At 40.4% G+C, this 26191-nt stretch overlaps 1 protein-coding gene across 1 annotated transcript in view; it reads right to left on the bottom strand.

Annotated features, from left to right (window-relative positions):
- DYNC1LI1 (dynein cytoplasmic 1 light intermediate chain 1) overlaps window positions 1-24704 on the bottom strand; it is a 36846-nt gene extending 12142 nt beyond the window's left edge. Inside the window, exons 1-5 of the mRNA XM_040479976.1 lie at window positions 24468-24704; window positions 24190-24263; window positions 3512-3628; window positions 2555-2785; window positions 43-212 (exon numbers count right to left, since the gene is read on the bottom strand). Of these exons, the coding sequence (XP_040335910.1) occupies window positions 43-212; window positions 2555-2785; window positions 3512-3628; window positions 24190-24263; window positions 24468-24613 (738 nt within the window). The 5' untranslated portion in view covers window positions 24614-24704. The remainder of the gene's footprint in view (window positions 1-42; window positions 213-2554; window positions 2786-3511; window positions 3629-24189; window positions 24264-24467) is intronic.
- Between the last annotated feature and the right edge of the window lie 1487 nt (window positions 24705-26191).

Raw genomic sequence — 26191 nt, 5'->3', positions numbered from 1 at the left:
ACGGTTAATACCAGTAGTAGAATCTCTAGGAAGGAAGCTAACCTTTGTGCAAACTACTAGTACTGGGATGCCCAAGTTATGTGTAAGTGTGTCCGCACCCAGAGGTAAAACCACACTGTCGTCTTTATCTTCCTGTGACCCGGTATTTCTTCTCTGAGGAGAGGCTGGAAAATCTTCTCCCGGCTCTACATATTCTTGGAAGTCTCTAATCACTGAAAATCAAAGTAAATAATTTAATACATGGTTTAGAAATTGCTTTATTTCAGCAGGTAGCTTTTTCTGCCATAATCTAAATACGTATTTTATGAGAGTTTGTATTTAGTGTTATGTAAGAGAAGAAACAAGAAGGGTTTGAGAAATCTGTTTCAAAGACAGAACAGAAACACCAGACTCACATTAATTATGAGGAGGCAGAGTACAACAACTGAGTAGGCTCCAAAGAGTAGGGTTCAATGTAAGCTGGTTCTGTCTGGGCAAATTACTTTGGGCAAGTCACACTCTAGCTTTGCCTCTCTATATTCTCTAATTCACAAAGGTCACTGAAAGGATAAAAAAATGGGTGTGCATGTGTGTGGGGGGTGCTCCACAATTTAAAAGACCTAGATGACTTTATTTTATTTTTTTATTAAAAAAATTTTTTTAATGTTTGTTTATTATTGAGAGACAAAGACAGAGCGCAAGCAGGGGAGGGGCAGAGAGGGAGACAGAATCCAAAGCAGGGTCCAGGCTCTGAGCTGTCAGCACAGAGCCCGACGCGGGGCTTGAACCCACGGACCATGTGATCATGACCTGAGCCGAAGTCAGATGCTTAACTGACTGAGCCACCCAGGCGCCCCTAGATGACTTTCTAATATTACTTTCCTTTCTCTAAAGCTCTTTACTCAGGTCTTCTCCTTTTCACCTAGGTACAATCTTGGGCCATATTCATTCTGTAACCCTGGTAAAAATTAATGATATTACCAGCGCTGATAAATTTTTAGAACTCATTTGCAAGACTGTCACAACCTTCACTTAACAAAAATTCAATGTAAATGTATTAAGAACCTTAACAATGTATACTCTGACTCAGTGATTACTCTTTAAGGAATTCTCAAGGAAATAATCAGTGATAGAGGATTTCTATATAAGGCTGCTTTCCATGTTTAAAAGCAAAATAACAAATCTGGAAACAAATGATTCACAGCATAGGATTAAAACTGTATATGAGGGAATTCTTTTTAAATTTTTCTTAATATTTATTTTTGAGAGAGAGAGAGAGAGAGAGAGAGAGAGCACGAGCAGGGGAGAGGGGCAGAGGGAGAGAGAGAAAATCTCAAGCAGGCTCCATGCTTGTGCAGAGCCCAACGTAAGGCTCGATCCCATGACCGTGGGATCATGATCTGAGCCCAAATCAAGAGTCTGATGCTCAACCGACTGAGCCCCCAAGCACCCCATGTATATGAGGGAATTCTATACAGAATCATAAAGAAGAAAATGGTCTTAAACTTACATGGGGTCAAGGAAGAGGGAACCTTGAATAGTTGAATACAGTTCCTTCAAGAACACAGGGGCATGCATACAACCTTAGCAGACCTGGTAGCTATTACCCGTCAAATCAAAGGGTGAAATCTAACAGTGTTAGATTTTTTTAGCATATACCAGAGTAACTGATTCAGTAGTCCGGGGTGGGGCCCAAGAAAGAATGTGTATTTCTGACAAACTCCCAGCTGTACTGATACTGATGCTGCTGGTCCTGGGACCACAAACTGAGAACCACTACCATAGTATAAACTTAGTGGGGAAAAAAAAGACCTATAGGCAATGGCCACACGGGGAAAGAGAGGTACAGATTAAAAGCAGTTAGACATCTTTTTCAGGAATTTAGGACACAGATTCTCCTAAGTCTCTACTATTTCCTTGCACATAAATTCCAGTAAGCTGTTAATCTTCTTCTAAAAATTATTATCAGTCAACAATAACAAAGAAAAGCAGATTCCATCTGCATATTTTCTTAAGCAAAGGCATTGGCAAATGAAGAACTCTCAATGAAATTAAGAACTGTAACAACTAACTTACAATTTGTTAGAGATAATCCTTGTTATCATAATTTATCTGAAAACTTCCAATTTACATGGGTATGTACAAAATATATACTTTGTAAATCATAAAACCAGTTTAACATTTTTATATTTATGTTGTTAACATTTTTGGGGCACATTTCATGTTGACAACGTTGATGAGTGCTTTATTTACCAAGAAATGAAACTGCTGAAAATAAACAGCTGATGAAAGATTCAAATCTTTTTAATCCTGAAAATCTACTTCCCAAATGAACATTTATGGCCCTTTGGCGAAGGAGAAAAGGCACCTCTACTAAGGAGTCTGCCATTATATATAGTACAGGTTTCCAATTTAAAACTACATTAAAACCTAGCACATCAAATTAAATTTCAAAAACAGTAGTCACATTATGTTTCCTTCATTGAATCTTACTCAAAGTCAAAAATTGCTAACAATTACAATAGCTAGGATATCAGGTGTTTGAAATCTATATTCGTATTTCTAGACTACTCACACTTTTGTTCCATTTCTTTCATTTCTTCAGGAGGAATTTTCAACTTGTCAATATGTTCTCTAATAACACTTGCCCATTTCTGTAAAGAATCCAAAGCAGTCCAAGGCTTTGACATATCAACAACCAGCATAACTAGAGTGTCCTTCAGAGAAATGGCATCCAGTGAAAATTTCAGGAGACCCTTGTGATACAGGTCTCCATCTAAGATCCATACATTACATCTTGTTTGATCTGTAAGAGACAAAAAAAGTTACCAAGGCAACTGGATTAAGTTATGTCATTATCCAACTAACAATACTACTTGGTATTCTAGGGCATCTCCACAAAGGATGGCTCCTTTGACAAGGTTCAACTCCTTAGATCACATCTATCAATTTAATAAAGGCCTAACAAATTTTCAGGAAAATAATCTAACTGCCAACACAAAACACCAGCAGCCTCTACTTCTTGTTTCTCAGTCCCAAATCACAGGCTGAATAACATGTTTCTATTCTTACCATCAGCATAGAGAGCCATGCACATACAAGATGTCATACACAAAAATGAGATGGCATGTGATGTATACAAGAAAAGAACAGCTGATCAGATTGAAAAAAGCTGGGAGGCAGATGACATTTTTTGTGTCAAAAATGAGAAGGTGAAAAGGGATTGGCAAAACAACCATAGGATACTATTATTTCACTATTTGAGGGAAAACGAACTGAAAAATTGAGATTCTTGAAGGATGGCAAGGAAGCTACAGTCTGAACACCAGAATATTTTAAGATGTTAAAAAAATACCACTAAAAGAATTCCAATCCCAAGCCAATAAAAGTTATGTCCACACATAAGTGTCATGACACAGCAGGACTCCTAGTAAAAGAGGACACATTAAGAAAAGTCAAAGACTAAAATGAGCAGGCAGTGCAACCTCAGAAAGGCCTCAGGAAACTTGGTTTACATACAAATGACACTCACCGTCTCGGTCTTCATCATGAACATTGAAGTACAAATATTCCAATCCTCTTCCTTTCTTATACTCTTCTATTCCCTGAATTTTTCTTATTAAGCTTGTTTTTCCAGCTCCATCTTCACCTGTAAAAAAGGACAATCCTTTTTAATTATAATACGGATTATTTAAGGATGCTTTTTAGTGTCAAGTGAAAAACCCAACTGGCACTAGCTTCAACCAAAAGGGTAATTTGATGAAAGATATCTAGGTAACTATAAAGTTGAAGATGCTGACTTCCCCTCCTGGATTCTTTGTCCTGGTGTCTCTGCCCTTCCTTTTAAGTCTAGTTCTATCCTATTACAAATGGTTTCCTCTGTGGGTATTTTTCACGAAGTTCAACTTTTATGTCATCCCAGTTTAATCTAAAAGGAACAAAAGACTCTCTCCATTGGCTTTCAGTCTGAAGAATCTCAGGTAAAGACTCTTAACTGGCCCAGTTTGGGTCGTGTGCCCACCCATGGCCCACTCATGGAGGATGGAAGATGCATCAAAATTGACCAGGTGGGGAATTGTGGCTATAGCCTCACCAAAACCATGAAGTCGTAAGAAATATTAATAAGGGAGGGGTAGAGGTAGTAAACTGAATAAGGGTACAGGGAACGTAGAACAGACAAAAATAAAATGTAGACTGAAAAAATATTAATAGCAAAACCACAAGAAACAGCAAGTATTGGTAAGGATGTAGAAAAAAAGTAACCCTCATGCACTGTGGGTGGGAATGCAAACTGGTACAGCCATTGTAGAAAACAGTATGGAGGTTCCTCAAAAGCTTAAGATGGAACTACCCTACCGTCCAATAATCACACTATGGGGTATTTACCCCAAAATACAAAAACACTAATTCAAAGGGATACATGCACCCTTAGGTTTATTGCAGCATTATTTACAATAGCCAAATTATGGAGGTGGCTCAAGTGACCATCGATAGATGAATGGATAAAGATGTGGTGTGTATGTATATAATTCAGCCATAAAAAGGAATGAAATCTTGCCATTTGCAACATGGATGGAGGCTGGAGTATAATGCTAAGTGAAAAAAGTCATAGACAAATACTGTATGATTTCATTCACACGTGGAATTTAAGAAAGAAAACAAACGAGCAAAGAAAAAAAACAGAGAGACAAACCAAAAAACAGACTCTTAACCACAGAGAACAAATGGTTCTGATGGTTACCAGAAGGGAGGAGGTGGGGGATGGGTGAAATAGGTGATGGAAATAAGAGTACATGCATCGTAACAAGCACTGAGTAATGTATAAAACTACTGAATCAGTATATGGTACACCCGAAACTAATATAACATTGTTATGTTAATGATAGTGGAATTAAAACAAACAACCTAAAGGGTGCCTGGGTGGCTCAGCGGATTAAGCATCTGACTCAATTTCAGCTCAGGTACATGATGATCTCATGGTTCGTGGGATTGAGTCCCATGTTGGGTTCTGCACTGACAGCACAGAGCCTGCTTGGGATTCTCTTTGCCCCTCCCCCGCTTGCACGCCCTCTCTCACTCTCTCTCAATATAAATTAACATTTAAAAAAATAAAAAAATAAAGGACTTAATAGAAATATTAGTAGCAAGAAATTATGTGACTTAAACTTGACAAAAGTTTAAAGACTTTAAAACTAGGCTGGTTACTATTTGATGTTTTGGTGAAGATTTTTTAATATCATAAATCTATTTAAATACTACATATTACCATCTCATGGACTTAGTTATTTTTTTTTAACTTTTTTAACGTTTACTTTTGAGAGATGGAGAGAGAAACAGAGTGTGAGCTGGAGAGGGGCAGGGAGAGAGAAGGAGACACAGAATCCAAAGCAGGCTCCAGGCTCAGCTGTCAGCACAGAGCCCGACGCGGGGCTCAAACTCATGGACAGCAAAATCATGACCCGAGCCAAAGTCGGACGCTTAACCGACAGAGCCACCCAGGTGCCCCGTGAACTTGTCTCGTTATTAGCAGTATCATGTTACTAGTACTCATAAATGTGAGTTTCTTAGATCTAAGGACTTATTCCTGGAGAACATTCATGAGTTCTTTGAAAATTTAAAAATTGTTTTCATGTTAAACTTAAAAAAACTATATAAGTCTTGGACCTTCTGAATGACCATCTTTATATCTAAGTGTTGCCACAGACTGCAGTAGTCACTTCTGCATAGGTGTTTATAATCCTACTGGTGACAAGCTGAGGCCAAGTAATGCAGACAGAACAGAGACACGACACACAGACCTGTCAAACTTAAAGTATCCTAGAGTAGATAATACTATATTCAACTGAACTGGCAAGACTGGTTCTTTTTATGAACTATTTTCCAACACTTCATAGCAAAAACTGTCACCTTAAAAAGGCAATGAAGAACTTGTCATTAAATGAGTACTTCTTTTTCAGCACTATTTTTGCAGTACTATTAAAATGGTCCGGGAGCGCCTGGGTGGTGCAGTCGGTTAAGCGTCCGACTTCAGCCAGGTCACGATCTCGCGGTCCGGGAGTTCGAGCCCCGCGTCAGGCTCTGGGCTGACGGCTCAGAGCCTGGAGCCTGTTTCCGATTCTGTGTCTCCCTCTCTCTCTGCCCCTCCCCCGTTCATGCTCTGTCTCTCTCTGTCCCAAAAATGAATAAAAACGTTAAAAAAAAATAATAATAAAAAAAAAAATAAAATGGTCCGTCAAAATAACAGACTGGATTGAAAATAGTAATATCTATGATAATGCCAATGATTATACCCATGATGATCCATCATGCTTAAATGGAAATAATAAAGTTAACCAGTAAAAAAGAGAATATATAAATACTTCTACTATTAAACCCAACACTGACATTTAATTTCTGCAGAAAATTTGCTATATTGATTGCTAATTTGAATTTTATCAATTCATTTCACTGGACTAATCGTTCTCAAAAATGTACCAGACTCACCGGGGGGCTTATTAAACACACATTGCTGGGCTTCCCCTCCTGGGTTTCTGATTCAGTAAGTTTGGGGTGGGGTCCAACAATCTGCATTTCTAACGAGCAACCAGTGCTGCTGATGCTGCTAGTGTGGGGACCACACTCTGAGGAACCACTCCATTAGACATTTACTACATTAAGCACCAGGAGTACAAAGATCCTTATGTCAAAGTCACTGTCCTCTAGGAGGCTGACAAACTGGAGAGGGAAAACAAATAGATGATTTCAAGATACTGTCATTAGGTCTATACTGGAGATACGCAACAACCAGGAGGCCAGCCCTAAGGGAATATCCTCGTCTTGCCTGGAAGTCAGAAAGGACTTTGTAGAGGTGGCAGGTAACACTATAGCCAAGTCTTGTAGTATTAATGAGCCTTGGACAGCTAATCATCCCAGGAAGTAAGGAAAGCATATACAGAGGCCTGGAGGCAAAGTGTTTGTCCTTCTACAAAGGACAGATAATTTGAAGAATGTTAGGATGTGAGGGGAACAGAAGCCAGAAAGTGAGAACAAGTACAGAATGCCAGATCATGAAGGGCATCTTATGCCAAGCTGAGAAGGTCACACTTTATCCTGAAGATAACAGGGAGCCACTGGCAGTAGTTAAGTATTTTAGAAAGACCTCTATGGCGACAGTATGGAAGACTGGTAAGTTTAGGAGTTTAGGAGACTAGGTAACTCGGTATTACTGGAGTCCTAGCAAGAAATGAGGTAGGCCTGAACTAAGGGTAATAGCGGTGGGGACAGCTGTACTCAAGGCAGACTTGGTTGGGAGCTGGCAGAGAGAGGAGGAGGAAGACACAGAAGTCAGAGAAGGCTCTCTCTCGTCACTGCTTCAGGAACATCGCCCTCTCCTACTCTACCACTCAACCTCTGAGGTGGCTGGTCCTGAGTCTTCCTTGCAGGCTGCTCTTCCATCCCTACCCAACGTTTGTACAATCCAGGGTTCCTTCCTCAGCCTTCTACTCTTCTCCCTCTGAATGTAATTCCAGGAGAAGCTCTGAAGACAACTTCAATACTCCCTATAATCTGGTGACCCATGGATTTCTTTCCAGCCTTAGCCTCTCCTGAACTGCTAACTGGTCATCAATACTTGGATGTCCCCTAATACCAGATATTTCATTTGCAAAGATCTTCTCCCATTTGATAGACTGCCTTTTAGTTTTGATGATTTCCTTCACTGTGTAGAAGCTTTTTATTTTGACATTTATTTTTGCTTTTACTTTCCTTGTCTCAGGAGACATATCTAGAAAAATGCTGCTACAGACGCTGTTAAAGAAATTACTGCCTGTGCTCTCTTCTAGGAATTTTATGGTTTCAGGTCTCACATTTAGGGCTCTAATCCACTTTGCATATGGTGTAAGAAGGTGGTCCAGTTTGCAGTTTTCCCAATACCAGTTGTTGAAGAGACTGTCATTTGCCCCTTGTATATTTTTTCCTCCTTCCTTGAAGATTGACCAGATAATTGTGGGCTTATCTCTGGGTTTTCTATTCTATTCCATTGATCTATGTGTCTATTTTGGTGCCAGTATCATATTGTTTTGATTACTACAGCCTTGTAATAGAAGTTGAAGTCTGGAACTGTGGCACCTCCAGTTTTGGTTTTCTTTTTCATGACCACTTTGGCTATTTGAGGTCTTTTGTGGTTCCATATAAATTTTAGGACCGATGTTCTAGTTCTGTGAAAATGCTGTTGATATTGCAAAGATGTAGTCTTGTGCTACTGTTATACACATCTTCTAATCACATTATTTGTTAGCGTTTTTTTCTTTTTCTCCCTTTTTAGATCTTTAAGCATTTAACCCCTGGCCTCTGCCTGGTTGTCTTCTCACTATATAAACATGCTACTCAAAAGTGAACATTCACTAAATTCTTAGCACACTCCAATCCATTCCCCATCCTGCCGCTTGAGTGATCTTCCTGAAACAATTTCCTCATGCCACTTCTGCCTCTTAGGACCCTTCAGGGTATTCTAGTTAATAACATACGAAAGCTCAAATATTTAGAGTGAAGTAAACTAATATCAGGAACTTACTTTGTAATGCATAAAAAAGGGTGGAGCAGTGAAACATTTATGTGATAAAGCAAATACAGTTAAATGTTAACGGTAGAATCTAGGTTTGGGTATATATGACTATTCACTTCAAAATTCCTCCAACACGCTTGGAATTTCCATAGGATGTCAGAAAAAACCCTCAGGGTCCTCCTGCTGCCCTTAAAAAAAATTTTTTTTTAATGTTTATTTTTAAGAGAGAGAGAGAGCGCGCGACAGTGGGGGGAGGTGCAGAGAGAGGGGGAGAATCCAAAGCAGACTGCAGGCTCTGAGCTGTCAGCACAGAGCCCGATGCTGGGCTCGAACTCACGGACTGCGAAATCGTGACCTGAGCCGGTCAGACACTTAACCAACTGAGCCACCCTGGCGCCCCTTCCTGCTGCCCTTGCAATAAAGCCCAATATTCCTTACAAAAGCCACTTAATTCTTCTGCTCCTCACTATATCCCATATCCCACAACCCATATCTCCATTTCCCACAACCCACATGCTAGGCTCCAGGTCTTGCAGAGCCAGACAGGGTGCAGTCTCCCAACTCTGAGTCTTCACAAGTGCTGTCACTTCTTTCTGGAATATTCTTCCCTTTCCCTCACATCTGGGAGAACCCCAGCTTATCCTTCCGGTCTCCATTTAGTTTCCTCTAGGAAGCTTTCTTTGCCTCCACGAGTCTGGTTAAGCACTCTTCCTCATAGTCGCAAAAACACTGCACACTTAAAGACACTTCAATGTAATGTGTCAGCTCATTTATGGGTTTCCTTCAGGGGAATGTCAGTCTGCCAAGTCTGTCCCCTTCATTCAACAAATATTCTTTGAGCAAGTTTTCTTAACAGTAAGCAGGATATAAAGCCCTTGCATTTAAGATACTTAATTATCCTATTCTTTTTTTTTTTTTTAAGTTTTTAAAAATAAATTTTGAGAGACAGAGAGCGAGGGCATGAGGAGGGTAGGGACAGAGAGAGAAAGAAAGAATCCCAAGCAGGCTCTGCGCTGACACAGGGCTTGATCTCATGAACTGAGCTGAAATCAAGAGTCCAACGCTTGCTTAACTGACTGAGCTACCCAGGCACCCCGAAATTATCCCATTCTTAACAGGCACTGTCCCTGCTTGTTCAACAAAAACAGAAACCATGTTGTCTTAGTCTCTTTGGGCTGTTATAACAAAAATACCATAGGTTAGGTACCTTTTAAACAACACAATTTATTTCTTACGGTTCTGGAGGATAGGAAGTTCAAGATCAAGGCACTGGCAGATCTAGTGTCTAGTGGGGGCTTGTTTCCCGGTTCGTAAACAGCTGTCTTCTGTGTCCTCCCATGTCAGAAGAGGTAAGAGAGCATTATAGTGTCTCTTTTATGAGGGCTCCATTCATGAGGCCTCTGCCCTCATAACCAAACATCTATAAAAGACCATACCTCCTAATGCCATCGCCCTGTGGGGTACAATTTCAACTTATTCATTTGAGAGGTACACATTCACTGTGTAGCACCCACCATATAGTCAGAAGATCCTTTACCAATAGTCATTATCTCTTAATCATGGCTATAGTCTCTATTTTCATAACTATACCCCATCTATAATAGCTTGTCCTGGGCCTTTACCCACAATCTATTACAATAATTTATTCACTCATATCTATAAAACTCAAGTGGTTACCTCTCAACAATAACACATCAATTAATTGTGTAAGCTCATAATACATATCTCCTTCACTAAACTTAGAAAAGCTTTCTAGTCATTGGAGCTGGCAGTATTCAGCTGCCTTGCTCCAGCCAAGATGAACGATGTTTGACACTACTAAAAAGTCCATCATGAACCCTTTCTCTTTATTCTATTATGCAATTAGAAGGATTAAAAAATATTAAAATTCAGGATACCTCTATTTGGCATTGACAGACATCTAAAAACCATCTTTACTGGCCAAACCATTCAAGAAACAAAAGTCACTGAATTCCAAGTTATTTTTGGAAAACAAAACAGTAACCTAATAGTTTGAAGAGTGAAATAAAAGAAAAATAACTATTGACATACTCAACTCCAAGCAATTAATATACCTTTAAAGTGGCAATTAGGGCAATGGGGACTATGTGGCTTTAAACCTAAAGCAATCTACAGATTCAATGCAATCCCTATCAAAATTCCAGTGGCATTTTTCACAAAAATAGAACAAACAATTCTAAAATTTGTCTGGAACCACAAAGACCCTGGATAAGCCAAAGGAATCTTGAGAAAGAAGAACAAAGCTGAAGGCATCATGCTCCCTGACTTTGAACTCTATTACAAGCTACAGTCATTAAAACAGTTAAGGTATTGGCGTAAAAACAGATATATCAATGGAACAGAATAGAGAAACCAGAAATAAACCCAAGTGTATATAGTCAATTAATACATGACAAAGGAGCCAAGAATATACAATAGGTAAAAGGTAGTCTCCTCAATAAATGATGTTGGGAAAAACTGGACAGCCGTATGCAGAAGAATGAAACTGGACCACTATCTTATACCAAATACAGACATTAACTCAAAATGGGTTAGACCTGAACATAAGACCCGAAACCATAAAGCTCCTAGAAGTTAACACAGGCAGTAAGCTCCTTGATATTGGTCTTGGCAATTATTTTTTTTTAATTTTTTTCTTATGTTTTATATATGAGAGAGAGGCAGAGAGTGAGTAGGGGAGGGGCAGAGAGACAGAGACAGAATTAGAAGCAGGCTCCAGGCTCTAAGCTGTCAGCACAGAGCCTGACGTGGGGCTCGAACTCACAAACCATGAGATTGTGACCTAAGCTGAAGTCAGACACTTAACCGACACTTAACAAGCCACCCAGGTGCCGCAGCAATTATTATTTTTTTTAATCTGACTCTAAAAGCAAAAGCAACAAAAGCAAAAATAAACAAGTGGGACTACATCAAACTAAAAGGTTTTTACACAACAAAGGAAACCATCAACAAAATAAAAAGGCAACCAAATGAATGGGAGAAAATATTTCCAACGCCTATATCTCATAAGGGGTTAACATGCAAAATGTATAAAGAATTCATACAATTCAATTAGCAAAAAACCAAACAATATAGTTAACAAAATGGGCAGAAAACATGAACAGACATTTCTCCAAAGAAGACCCAAAAGGCACATGTAAAGATGCTCAACATCACTAGTCATCAAAAAAAATGCAAACCAAAACCACAATGGGATATCACTTCACACCTGTTAGAATGGCTAGTATCAAAAAGATAAGAAAAAACAAATGTTGGCAAGGATGTGCAGAAAAGGGAACCCCTGTGCCCTGTTGGTGGGAGTATAAATTGGTACAGTCATTGTGGAAAATAGTATGAGGTTCCTCAAAAAATTAAAAATTTTGGTATTTTGACCATATGATCCAGCAACTCCACTCTTGGAAATTTATCCAAAGAAAATGAAAACACTAACTTGAAAAGATACATGTACCCTTATGTTCACTGCAGCATTATTTATAACAGCCAAGATAAGAGAACAACCTAAGTATCCATTGATGGATGAATGGATAAAAGAAGATCTGAGATACACACACACAATATTATTCAGCCACAAGAAAGAATGAAATTCTGCCATTTGTGACAACATAGATGGACCTTGAGGGCATTATGCTAAGTGAAATAATTCAGATAAAGAAAGACAAATGCAGTATAATCTCTCTTATATGTGGAATCAAAAAAAAACACCCCAAACTCCTCAAGCTCATAGATACAGAGAACAGATTGGTGGTTGTGGGACGGGGCGGGGTTGGGGGTGGGGCTATGGATGGAGGGCATCAAAAAGTGAATTTAAAAAAAGCAAGCATTCAGGGGCGCCTGGGTGGCTCAGCTGATTAAGCATCCAACTCTTGGTTTCAGCTCAGGTCATGATCTCACAGTTCCTGAGTTTGAGCCTCAGGTTCTGAGCTGACAGTGCAGAGATCTCTCCCTCTCTGCTCCTGCCCCACTCTGTCTCTGTCTCTCTCAAAATAAATAAACTTAAAAAAAAAAGTATTCAATGCTAAATACATAAATAAAAAGAGCAAAGACAAAAAAAAAACCTCCCCAGAAATATAGGAATTTTCGGGTGACTTTTTTGACACTAAAAGGGCATTACAGTACATAAATCAATGACACAAACTACTCAAATCACATAAACGCTTCTGAGAATCACTTAGACTGAAAGGTTAAAATTTTAAGCCATGGAGAGCATGGAGAAAACTAAACAAATAAAATAAAAATTCTCTCTAATGACCAAACCATTGAGGAAACAAAAGTCACTAAATTCCAAGTTATTTTTGAAAAAACACAGAGTCTAATGGTTTGAGCAGTAAAATAAAAGAAAAATAACTACATATGTCCTTCATTCTATGCAATTAATATATCTTTAAGGTGGCAAGTAGGGCAATGGGGCCTGTGTAACTTCAAAAAATGTTGGAAGAATTCATCTACCTGTCATGAATAAACTGTTAAGAAAGCTTTATCTTCAGTTCCTCGGCCTTCAGCTGGCAGTGAAACAGACATACTAGTTTTAAGTATGCCAGCCAAATAGTTAATGATCTGTAAACATACACTTACACAAGTACTGAGAGTTCCTGTTTAAATAGACTAAGATGAAAGTCCTTCTATAAAGAGCCCTTTAGTGATGATGTTAAAGTTATTCTCTAAATATTTCATTTAAGTTTGCAGTTTATATTAGATTTTCTTAAAGAGGACATATTTGAAAGATGTTTTTTAAAGCAAACAGAACTATTTGATTAGATCTAATTATATTCTAATAGAGCTATTTTCATGTCCTCATCCAGGTGCTGGGAAACTTTTTATGTAAAGAACTAGATAGCAAATATTTTAATTTTTTTTAAGGTTTATTCATTTTTCAGAGACAGAGCGTGAGCAGGGAAGGGGCAGAGAGAGAGGGAGACACAGAATCCGAAGCAGACTCCAGGCTCCTAGCGGTCAGCACAGAGCCTGACGCGGGGCTCAAACTCGATCATGACCTGAGCCGAAATCAGACACTCAACTGACTGAGCCACCCAGGCGACCCTAGATAGCAAATATTTTAGGCTTTGCAGTTCACATAAGGTCTCTATCACATATACATCTTTGTTTTTTCCCCCCTCCATCTCTTTAAAAATATAAACTATTCTTGGTTTGTGGCTATACAGAAATAGCCTATGGGCCAAACCCTGTCCTAGTGGATGAACCAAAGGAAGAAAGATCTGTTGATTTGATTACAGTGAAATTCCCCACAGCAAATAAGCCTGTATTGCACATTATCTGTCTGAGAACTGTTCAAAAAAGTCACTCTGTGAGCACTTGGATTTTAAGATCCAAGCACTAAAAGAACCCAGTTTTACTTTTTAATTTTTTTAAGATTTTATTTTTAAGTTTATTTACTTTGAGAAAGAGCACATGAAAGTGGGCGTGGAGCAGAGAGAGGGAGAGAATCCCAAACAGGCTCCTTGCCTGTGCAGAGCCCGACGCCACACGCGGGGCTTGATCTCACAAACTGTGAGATCATGACCTTGAGCCAAAAATCAAGAGTCAGATGCTTAAAAGACTGAGCCACCCAGGCACCCCTTAAAATTTTATTTTTAAGTAATCTCTACACACAATGTGGGGCTCAAACCTACAATTCCAAGATCAAGAGTAGCATGCTCTTTCAATTGAGCCAGCCAGGTGCCCCAAAAGAACTTCAGTTTTAGCATAAAGCAATAATGGCCATCAATTCTTACTTCTTTTCAGCTCAAATTAGAAAACCAAATTGATTATAAAAGAAAATCTCCATAAACTCCACCAAAACATATAGGGGTAAAGGTGTGCTTGTAATACTGTTTTATCTCCCCAACAGATCTCTAATTCAACACCAGATGTAACATCCATAAATTTTATAATGACAATTTAATTAACAGACTTAGAAATGGGATGAGTCAGAAGATGTGATTTCTAACTGTAACAATACCATAACTAGTTGTGTAAACCTGGACAAGTCAAGTATTTCCATTTGCTCCCATCTTCTAAACAGACGAGGGTAAAACCAGACAAAATTTATGGCGATGGATTTAAAGTTCTGTAACTATTATCCTCCATTACTTCTTGGTTAGTGATACACCAGAAATAAAGTTCTTTTATAAGACATCAACAGTGTATTAAAAGATACCATAAAAACATGAATCACACGAAAATCAGCTATCAGAGCTAAACACTTACGTACTCACAACACATTAATAATAGCCATCTTGAACACTTCCAGTGTATGCCACTGTTTGAAGTGTTTTTACAAACATCGTCTCATACAATCCACATGGTAATCCTAAAAGGCAAATAGTGTAATTTGAAAGATCAAGCAGTTTGTTAAAGAAGGGGCAGAATTAGAATCCAGCAATGCTCCTAAACACTACAGACATTGCCATTGTTCCTGGAGCAGCGTCTAGTCTTCTCCACTCAAGATAAGCAGGAATGCCAAAAGGCAAAATAAGCGCTACTCTGCCTCCCTTTCCTCCCAGGTTCCTCTCCTGCTGGCAAGGAAGGCTGACACACTGTGCCTGCTCTTCTTGCTTTGCACAAGTTTATGTGCCTGATACCTGCTTTCTACATAGAGCTTTGCTGCAGATCTCCACACCTATATTGGATCCACCATGGTCTACAGCATCATGATAATCAGAACAGAAGGAAATCTAGCCTGCCGTGTTCCTTCTTTGTCCAGGTGAGGTATCAACATTGTGAAGTTAACCTTTTTTTTTTATTTGGCCTTGCATGATGTAAAATAAATCATCTTATTTTGTCTGAAAGCTCTGGTGACAAGAGCCATAAGGGGTCTTCACTGAACTACTCTTGGACCCATACCTTCTGCATGGCCTTCAGAGGTTACCTGGATGACCCTTGCCAGCTGAGGCAAGAGAGGAGATGCTGTTAATCAGCTGTAGCATCTGAACCAGTGGTTGTAAGTAAACATTTATGCATGGCTGTTTAAGACTACATCCCTCTAACATAATATCAAGGAGTACATGCGTAGTGGAAAGTTAGACAAGCCCAAAGTTGAATCCTAGCTCAGCTGTGTAACCTGGGGCTTAAAACCCTCTTCTGTAAAAAAAGTAAGCATGATACATAATAAAGCAAAACACCCAAGTAACAGGCATAACACACGATGTTCCCATCCCATCTGTTGGCCAAAGTCCTACTTTTGAATATCAGCATTCAGTAATTCACATTAAAAAATAGAATTTGGGGTACCTGGGTAGCTCAGTCGGTTAAGCATCCGACTCTTGATTTCAGCTCAGGTTCTCATGATCTCACAGTTTGTGAGTTTGAGCCCCACATTGGGCTTTGTGCTGACAGTGTAAAGCCGGGAGCCTACTTGGAGTTGTCTCCCTCTCTGTCTGCCCCTCCCCTGCCCCTGCTCGCTCGTGCGTGCTCTCTCTCTCTCACAAATAAACATTAAAAAAAATTTTTTAGATAGACTTTATTATTTCTCTCACTTTCACACTGACTAGACATGAACTGAAAACCACTGAGCTTAATTCAATAAACATTTACAACAGCCAATAAATGCTAATACCAATGGTTATTAACAGTTCCTATGCTCCAGGTCAAAGTCACACTGAAGTAATAGTTTTTAATCAACAAATATGCTATACATTCTACAGTTAAACTGCTGTTAAATTAAGATGCCAATTTTTAACCTATCTACCAAATAAGATTAAAATGAATAATCCTTAGTGTTAGCAATGGTGCTAGACAAATAAGAACTCTCTTATACTGATGGTAAGAATGTCAAATGGTACAACTTTCCCAAAAGAGTCATTAAAAGAAAATAAAAATAGAAAAAGACTATTTGGCAATATAAAGAAAGACTCAAAAGAAATACTTTTGACCTAGCCATTCCACTTACAGGAATTTATCCCAAAGATAATATTGGGCAAGCAGAAAATTAGATGTAACAATAATAATCTCTCATAAATTATAATTATGGCATAGCTAAATATATTATTCAGTCACTAAAAGGGAGAAACCAAGTCTATTGTCATAAAATACATAAATTAAAAAATCTGATTTTTCAAAACAGTATGTAGGATATGAGCCTATTTGTTTAAAAAACAAATATAAGGGGGCGCCTGGGTGGCTCAGTTGGTTAAGTGTCTGACTCTTGGTCTCAGGTCAGGTCCTGATCTCAGGGTTGTGAGTTCAAGCCCTGCGATGGGTTCTATGCTGGGTGGGGAGCATACTTAAAAAAACAAAAAACCTCACAAATACACACACATATAGAAAAAATGAACATGGTATCTTCAGGTGGTAGGGTCATGTGTTATTTTCTTACCTTCATAATTTTTTTCTCTCACTGGGACAAGAAACATGTATTATTTTATAATTTAAAATAGTGACTTCCAGGGGTGCCTGGGTGGCTTGGTCAGTTGAGCATCCAACTCTTGATTTTGGTGCAGGTCATGATCCCAGGGTCATGAGATTGAGACCCAAGATTCTCTGTCTCTGTCTCTCTTTCTCCCCCTCTCTCAGTTCCTCTCCCTGCTAGTGCTCTCTCAAATAAATAAAATAGTGACTTCCAATTTTGAGAAGAAAATGCTTTAAGACATAATTTCTTTTAGTTCTTTTTATTTATTTTTAAATGTTTATTTATTTGGGAGAGTGTGAGTGCACAGGAGGGACAGAAAGAGAGAATCTCAAGCAGGCTCCACACTCAGCAAAGAGCCCAATGTGGGGCTTGATCCCATAAACCTGAGATCACCTGAGCGGAAATCAAGAATCAGACACAGGCTCCTGGGTGGCTCAGTTGGTTAAGCGTCTGACTCTTGATATTGGCTCAGGTCATGATCTCACGGTTCCTGAGTTCGAGCTCCACACCGGGTTCCTCATTGACAGTGCAGAGCCTGCTTAGGATTCTCTCTCTCCCTCTCTCACCCCCCTCTCCTGGCGCGCGCTCTCTCTCTCTCTCTCTCAAAAATGAATAAACATTAAAAAAAAAAAAGAGTCAGACACTTAACTGACTGGGCCACCCAGGCACCCCTCTTTTAGTTCTTTTAATCCAAGTATAAACAAAACCTCAGTTAACAGATCAGAAGGTTGTAATTTATCCACAATCCCACAGCTTCAAATGGTAGAAGGGGCTGCTCTACCTGGTGCCTCTAGGTGAGGTTCCATCAACTTGAACTGTCTTGGCCTATTCCACTAGGTTTTGGCTACTGTAACATGCTTCCTTAGTCTGTAGCCCCCAGTGTTCTTCTCCCCCGCCCCCCCGTTTCTTAGCAAAATTTTATTCAGATATCAGCTTTCCTGCAAAATCTTAAGCAACCTATTTAGTAATTATTTCATACTGACATATTTTATTTCACTTTGAGTCTTTACCCACAGAAGTTTATAAGCTCCTGGAGGGCAGGGATGGATTCCTGTTTATGTATTTTCCACAAATGATTCATCAAAGCATTTTATACGTAGCACATTCTAATAATGTCTGACAAACAAATGAAAGATGACATAATCTGTTTTTACCCCTGATTTTTTAAGTAAAATAAAGCCTCAAAAGATCAGACCATGGTCACTCACTTACTGGTCCTTTCTTTTTCCTAACTCAAGCTGTACCCCTTATTCACCTGTGCTCAAGCTCTCTCTCAGCGCTGGCTGAGATATGCAAACTCCTCTTAACACCTCTTACACCTATGTTCAGACTATGCATCTAGCTGGAATAACAATGATACTTAAATAAAAGCTGTTCATCATTCATTCAACATTTATTTACTGAGCCCCTATCATGCACCAAACATCATATTCCATCAGCCAGAAACCTGTATTAACTGGCATCTGTGCTTACTGACAAAACTGATGCCCATAATACCCTAAAGCAGGAGTCTACAAACCTCAGCACACAGGCAAAATCTGGTCTGCTGCCTGTTTTTGAAAATAAAGTTTTGTTAACCACTGCCACACCCATTTATCTATTTATGAATTACTTATGGCTGTTTTGGGGCTATAAGGGCAGAATTGAATAGTTACAACAGAGACCATATAGCTCACAAAGCCTAAATTATTTAGTATCTGGCCCTTTACATAATAGGTTGCTGACTGTGACTACTGTAAAATATCAATATGCCACTGGAGTCTCAAAACACTATATTTGGCATATTTTTAATAGTGGTAACACATAACATGCAGTAAATAATTTTGTTAATTCTTGAAAAATTACTAATCCGGGGCACCTGGGTGGCTCAGTTGGTTGAGCGTCTGGCTTCGGCTCAGGTCTCACAGTCTGTGAGTTTGAGCCCCGTGTCGGGCTCTGTGCTGACAGCTCAGAGCCTGGAGCCTGCTCCCGATTCTGTGTCCCCCTCTCTCTCTGCCCCTCCCCGACTCATGCTCTGTCTCTCTCTGTCTCAGAAATAAATAAACATTTAAAAAAAATTAAAAAAGAAAAAGAAAAATTACTAATCCAATATCATCCATATCAGTATCCAATACGTGGTAACATTCCACTCTTTGCATCCTATTCCCATAACCAATCATTCCTAAAAAGAGCATTAACATACTTCCAACTGATAAAAATCTGTGTTTTCTAGAAGTCCTGGAACTTTGATGATCTTTGATCCCAGCTCCTCACAAGTTAAGAGTTTCAGACTGAATAGTCTCATTATTTTCAAATTTAGTCCTCACACAGAAGTTACTTCTCTGAACAGATCTCTGGTTCCACCATGTATCTTGAGGTTTCCTACCAATAATTCAAGCATAATAGAAGCTATTTTATTCCTGAAAAGAATGACTGTTTCAAACATAATTCCTGAAGATGCTCAGCATTTTGTGGGGCTTTGTTGGCTGCACACAATCCTGGAATAGCGCCTTCAGGGAAAAATAGACTCTAGGCTTCTTCCCTGGGTGGAATCAAACAGCCACATTTACAAGGAAAAATAAATTTTTTTTTTTTTTTTTTTAAGATTTTAAGCAATGTCCACACCCAACATGGGACTCAAACTTACAACCTGGAGATCAAGAGTCACATGCTCTACAGACTGAGTCAGCCAAGCGCCCCAATACTTTAAGCTCAACTGCAGTAGTCCTCAAAATAGTTCTTTAAAAATATTTAATAACCTGGGGCACCTGGGTGGCATACTCATTAAGCACCTGGCTCTTGATCTTGGCTCAGGTCATCATTTCACTGTTTGTGAGTTTGAGCCCTGAATCGGGCTTTACACTGATGGGGCAGAGCCTGCTTGGGATTCTGTATCTCCTTCTCTCCGCTCCTCCCCCATTTGTGCTCACTTTCTCTCTCTCTTTCTCTTTCAAGATACATAAATAAAAATAAACTTAAAAATATTTAATAACCCACAGCTTTGGAATTAAAAAAAATTATAGAATGTGGTATCAGACAAGATTTCAGAGGTCACTAAATCCAAATAGATTAATTTATAGATGAAACAGATGAGGCTTACCTGATTTACCCAAGGGCCAACTAGTTTTCATTAATTTATGTTGGCCTCAAATCATAAAGTTACACTGATGTTCTATTTATAAGCCAGGCACTGGGCCGGGGGCGGGGGGGGGGGGGGCAAGATTACAAATGTTATCTTAGTAAAATGATGAATTCATTTAATCTAAATCAATGAGATTTTTTTGCAGTGAAACACATGCATCAGAGAATCACATAAAATTCCTTTATATAAACTGTTTAACATCCTACTTTTCCTACAAAGAAAGCTCTCCTTTCTTTTAGGGAGACAGTCCAATGTATAGGCTAAGAATACTGGCTCTGGAGGAGCCTGGGTGGCTCAGTCGGTTAAGCATCCGACTTTGGCTCAGGTCATGATCTCACAGCTTGTGAGTTCAAGCCCTGCATTGTGCGCACTGACAGCTCAGAGCCTGGAGCCTGCTTCAGATTCTGCAGCTCAGTCTCTCTTTGCCCCTCCCCCGCTCATACTGTTTTTCTCTCTCTCAAAAATAAATAAAAACATTAAAAAGAAAGGTGGGGGGGGAGGTACCTGAGTGGCTCAGTCAGTTGAGTGTCCGACTTCAGCTCAGGTCATGATCTCATGGCTTGTGAGTTCGAACCCCATGTCAGGTTCTGTGCTGACAGCTCAGAGCCTGGAACCTGCTTCAGATTTTGTATCTCCCTCTCTCTCTGCCCCACCCCTCAAAAATAAATAAACATTAAAAAAAGAAAAAGAAAGAAAAAGAATACTGGCTCTGGAGGTAGGCTACACAATTTAGATTCTTGATGTTGGCTCTGGCTGTGTAACCTTAGGGCAATTTACTTAACAGCTCTGTTTTGCTTCTTGATCTTTAAGGGGATAATCAAATTCTGGAAACAATCTTTACATAGCTGGTACATAGAAGTGCTCTATAATGTTAGGTACTATTATTTTCCTTAGGGAGTTTTTTTTTTTTATTTTTTTTTTCAACGTTTATTTATTTTTGGGACAGAGAGAGACAGAGCATGAACGGGGGAGGGGCAGAGAGAGAGGGAGACACAGAATCGGAAACAGGCTCCAGGTTCTGAGCCATCAGCCCAGAGCCCGACGCGGGGCTCGAACTCACAGATCGCGAGATCGTGACCTGGCTGAAGTCCCGACTGCGCCACCCAGGCGCCCCTCCTTAGGGAGTTTTCTTAACAAAACATAGGAAAGTAACCAAGCTATGGAGTAAGTGCCCTTTAAAAAGCAGCTATTAAAATATAATTGCAATCAACTGTAGTAAAAGTTGATTAAATATAAAGGGTAAAGAGGAAAAAATAGTTTTTCAAAGGACAATTTATAAGTTAAATCCTACTTAAAGTACATGCACTAGAAGTTCTGCCTTTATTATTAAAAACTTCACTGAAGCTCATTCTCAAAATCTTTCAAGAAAGAAAATGGTTAAACACTAATGTCACAGTGTTTCTGGGTTTCACTAAGGGTCTGGCTTCAGTAGATTAAATGACCCCTTAAACACAAGTGTCATGGCCCAGTGGTGTCCCTCAAGAAGCTTCAGCCTTGAATCCCACAAATATATGGATTTTACTTTATAACAATTACTAGTGCTTTTACTCGAAGATAGCCTTTTTAAAAAGTTATGCAATAGGAAGAATATGTGGCACTCTCTCCCTTGCAAGGACTTCTATCAACTTGGGAAGCCATGCCAGAGTCACAGAACACAGGGTCTTAAAAGCTGTGTGACCTTGGAAAACTCACTTAACAGGTCTTTAAAATTCATTATCTCATCTACAAATTGGTGCTAACATCTACCTCTCAGATTTGGAGGTGATGAAAGAAGGGGGCAACTGAGGAGATAAACTAAGATTTATTTATATGAAAATGCTTTGAGAATGGCTCATAGACATGTATACACTTCTGGTCCCAATCCTTTTCTCCCATAGGCAGGGGGAGGGGAAAGCATGTAGCAAGCTAAGGTAAACTGCAATTTGCATTGCGATAAATAAACCTTGATCATTGTTCCCACTTCAGGTTGTTTCTGGAATAGCAAAACCTTGCTACAGTCTCAGTTTTTGTTTTTTTTTTTAAATACAGGATTCCAGAGATCGCCATAATTCATGAAAAACACTTGAGGGCCAAGCATCCTCCTGCCTAGCACCCTCAAACTCATAACAAAGAAAACCACAATCCCTATTTATACATTTCTTCCCTCCACCAGCACAGACTGAAAGCTGCCAAACATGTGATGGTAAAATATCTTTAAGAAATCTTTGGAGGTATTTTAAAAAGTTAATCCTATTTATGTAATCAGTATAAAAATCTGCTCTTCCAGAGCTGAAAAGGACTTTGATGAAAATTCCAATAGTGCTCAAAGAAAAAATTTAAATTTCAAGCTTTTGTAACCTGATACTAGACAGAGCCTTACAAACTATTAAGCTCATAAGGAAGGAAATTTAATCTATTCTAAGTATGGAAGGATAGAAGTGTCTGGGGCCTCTAAGTACACTCAGTCGCATACACTGATCGAGTGTCAAAGGCAGGTTAAAAAGGGGGTTAAAAGAAAAGCATGGTGCAACCTCAGCACAAATTAGGAACATCAAAAATGAACAAAACTGTCAATTTTGTTTCACCACAAACAGAACCATCTAATAGTATCTAACACATCCGAATAATTAGGGGGAATTTGCAAAATGAAAACAAAATGCAGGAATCTTATCCTCACAATGACAGTATTTGAAAAGAAGCCTTATTTAACTTAGAGTAATTAAAAATAATCCACTTCAATGAGGTCACAGTAAATCCATTTCAGTTTAGTAACTAAGAGTAATTTGTTTAAATTAGTAAACTTAAAACACTTTCTGGGATTTTTTTTTTTTTTTTTTTTTGCTTTTGGAACCTAATCTATCTCTGCCCTATTACATATCACTTACATGGACACTAATTGAATATTTAAAAAGAGAATTCTGATAAAATATTTTCTAATTCAGTTGACAGAAATCCATCACAAAAGTCACTGTTGCTACCACTTTACAAGTATTATCTCATTCAGTCTTCCCCATAACCCTAAGAGGGAGGCATTATTATTTCTATAATATCCATTTTAAAGATGAAGAAACTGAAGTTTGTAGACATCAAGTAACTTGTTTAAGATTATAAAGCTGTGACTGAATCCAGGTTAATCTGCAGCAGGTACTTTCAATCACATTAAAAACAAAGTAAAAACTAATTTTTCAACTAGCTCCATGCAACTTTAAAGAACATCAAGAATCATATTCAAGATTGGCAATATTCATGAAAAATAATGTTTCTACCTACACATTTCTATTAAAACCAGAACCTATCAAGTAGCAATTGACTTCTTTGTTTCCTTTCCTGTTTTAGATGTACATAAAACTAGTCTTGAGACACCAACACCGAAGTTTTAAAATTTAACCATCATTTTATAAGCCAAGACTCAATATCTCACATTTAAAGAATATGAAAGGTTTTCTGTAAATGACTCAGAAACTAAGCCTGCAAAAATGTGAATCGGTGATTTATTCTCCCTCAATATCCTCTATGCCCACCCTCAGAATCAGAAAAGAAACAAAATACCTAACTTCCAGAGAGCAGAGGAAATACAGGAGAATTGAGACATTAGACCTTTCTCCTTATTACAATCATTTGGCTCGAAGGAACTGGAATAGTAAGGTGTTCGATTGCCTTTTACAAATATCAGAATTATAAGTGACAATTAAAAAGGCATCTGCAATGAGTCCATTGTACCCGAAAAGGTGAATCAAATAAGAACATTTATCACGATTCCCAGGTCTCAGTTTCTAGCTTCCCTGTCAATTATACAAAGAGTCAGCTATTAATTATTAATGGCATGCCATTTGCACTGGAGCTCTTGAAAAGAGCCTCCTGCTACTAATTTTTGTTATGAAAGAAAAACCGTCCTTCTTTTCTAGGGAAACCACAAGCCTCTACAATCCCTCAGATGGGATATCGCATTCTGTCCTTCCCACAGGAGACTGTCAGGGCCACCTCCACATGAAGGGGAGGAGGAAGGGCTCAGGGGAGGGCGGTCCCCAAAGGTACCGGGGCCGGGGTCCCCGTTCCCCTGCTCCCCCAGCTGTCAGCGACCGGTCCGGCGGCTGGGCGGGGCCAGGCCCGGGAGTTCGCACAAAGCGAGCGAACGGGCGGGCGGACCCTGACCCGGGCCGGGGTGGGGACCAGGCGGGGCGGAGCGAGGCGGGGGACACTTACCCAGCAGCAATACGTTCTTCCCCGCGGGGAGCTTGGAGCGCGAGCGGGTGGAGACCTCGCTGAGGATGCAGGACCTAGCGGGGAGCAAGGAGCACTCTGAGGCCGGGGACTGGGACCGCACGGCGGGAGGGACTACCCGACCTCGGCGCGCTTGAGTGGGGGCTGCCCGAGAACGCAGTGGCCTGGGCCCGGCGCCGAGCTTCGGCGGGCACGGGATCCCGAGGTATCCGCAGGGCCGGGAGTGCCAGCGGGGACCCGGGGAAGGGTGGGGTCGTTACCAAAGGTTCTGCCCGTCCTCGTCGTCGCCTGCTGCGGCGCCGCCGTTGCCCGATGTTAGCTCGTTAGCCAAGGGGCCGCCTGCGTAAGTGGAGGCTAATCCCGGCGGAGAGGAACCGAAGGAGCCGACTCGCCCCACAGCCGCCATCTTGGTCGGGAATCACACCACTCCCGGCAAAGCTGAATGAGCTAGGCGGCGGCGGCGGTGGCGGCGGCGGGAACCCGGATATGGAGCGTTCGGCACACGGGAGCGAGGCGGGGTCTGCGGGGGTGGAGCCGCGGGCCCTGCAGGGACTGAAGGAGCGAGGGAGGACGCACTGCACATGCGCTGCTGGCTGGCGGGCGCATGTAAGGAATGCGCGTGCGCGGGCGACCTGGCTGGCGGTTGCGCTGCAGCCCCACTTCTGAACTCAGCGTAGTGAGGCGTCTCCCGCCCCCCACCCGCAGCTGTGGGCTGCAGCACAGCCGGTTGGGGTGTGTCAGGTGAGCAGTGCTCCCTCCCACTCTTCAGTCGGGTCTACAAACCCCGCAGCCGGCGTGGAATTCCTGCACTGTCATTGCTGTTCCCCCCCCCCAACCCCCGATTCAGACTGAACGGCGGTCACCCGCCTACACCGACACTTCCCCCGTGCCAAGATGGGAGCGGGCCGCCCCGCCGCAAAAGAGGCTTTGTGCAGCCCGTGTCCGGAGAGTTAGTGCGGTCCGAGATTTCTGGGCTCTCTACTTTGCGATCTCACGTGGCGCCGTGTTCCTCCGTCTTGACCCCACATCTGGAGCAGATTCTCCCAGCCCCTGAGCAGCTGCGTGACAGAAAAAGTATTGACAGGGCTTGCTTTAATAATAGTGTCGAAGTTTTTGTAGGAGATGCTCCGTGTGAGATTTGACAAGACCCAGTAGGTGAGTCATCCATATATCCAGTCAACAGACGTTTATTCAGCACTTACTATGGCAGGCACAGTTGGCACTGGGCATACGCAGATGGAAAAGAACCTAAAGTAGCCCTAAAATAACTCCCTCTCTATCATAACTTTACTGGCTAAATTTATTTGAATGTCTGAGCCCCGCCTCCAGAAAGAGTTGGTGGTTTTAAGGCTCTGTCCTGGTACACCTTGTCAGAGCCTTTGCTTAAAATAGTCCGGCTCTTTGTACATTATTGCTGTCATATTTGAAGATCACTTGCTGATACGTAATCTGATCGTTGCTCTTAGGCTAGTGACAAAATCCACAGCTAAAGACTGTATTTGTTCTACATTAACAGTACAGTTAGAAGCCTAGAAGGCTTTGGAGACAGGTTATCAGTAACCATAGGCCATTTCCTTAACCTGAGTCTCAGTTTCCTTATCTGTAAGATGGGGATAAAAGGACCTAGAAAATTTATGAAGATCAAACGGGATGATTCATGTAAAATGGCCTAGAACAGTGACTGACAAATCTTGAGTGCTTGATACATGTTTATTATTAATGACTAATATTTTCCTTTACTGTTCAAACCATTCATATCTGACCAATCCCTAGAATTGATGGGCCTAGTGAACTCCGGCAGCTAAAACTCTTCATTTTTTGTTAGTTTGTATGGTTAGGAAAGGAACTAGAACCCAGTCTTGGGATCCTAGGCTTTCTATGGTAAGGGACAGGGGGAAGGACAGGGACTTCTAGGGGAAACTGGTTGTTAAAGTCACTGCTGTAAAGAAGAGCTGTATACTTAGCCCTCTGAGAATTGATTCAT

Source organism: Herpailurus yagouaroundi, unplaced genomic scaffold (genome assembly GCF_014898765.1).
Source record: "Herpailurus yagouaroundi ecotype Mexico unplaced genomic scaffold, PumYag 159, whole genome shotgun sequence".
Taxonomy (NCBI): Eukaryota; Metazoa; Chordata; class Mammalia; order Carnivora; family Felidae; genus Herpailurus; species Herpailurus yagouaroundi.
This window is presented reverse-complemented; position numbering and strand designations above follow the sequence as displayed.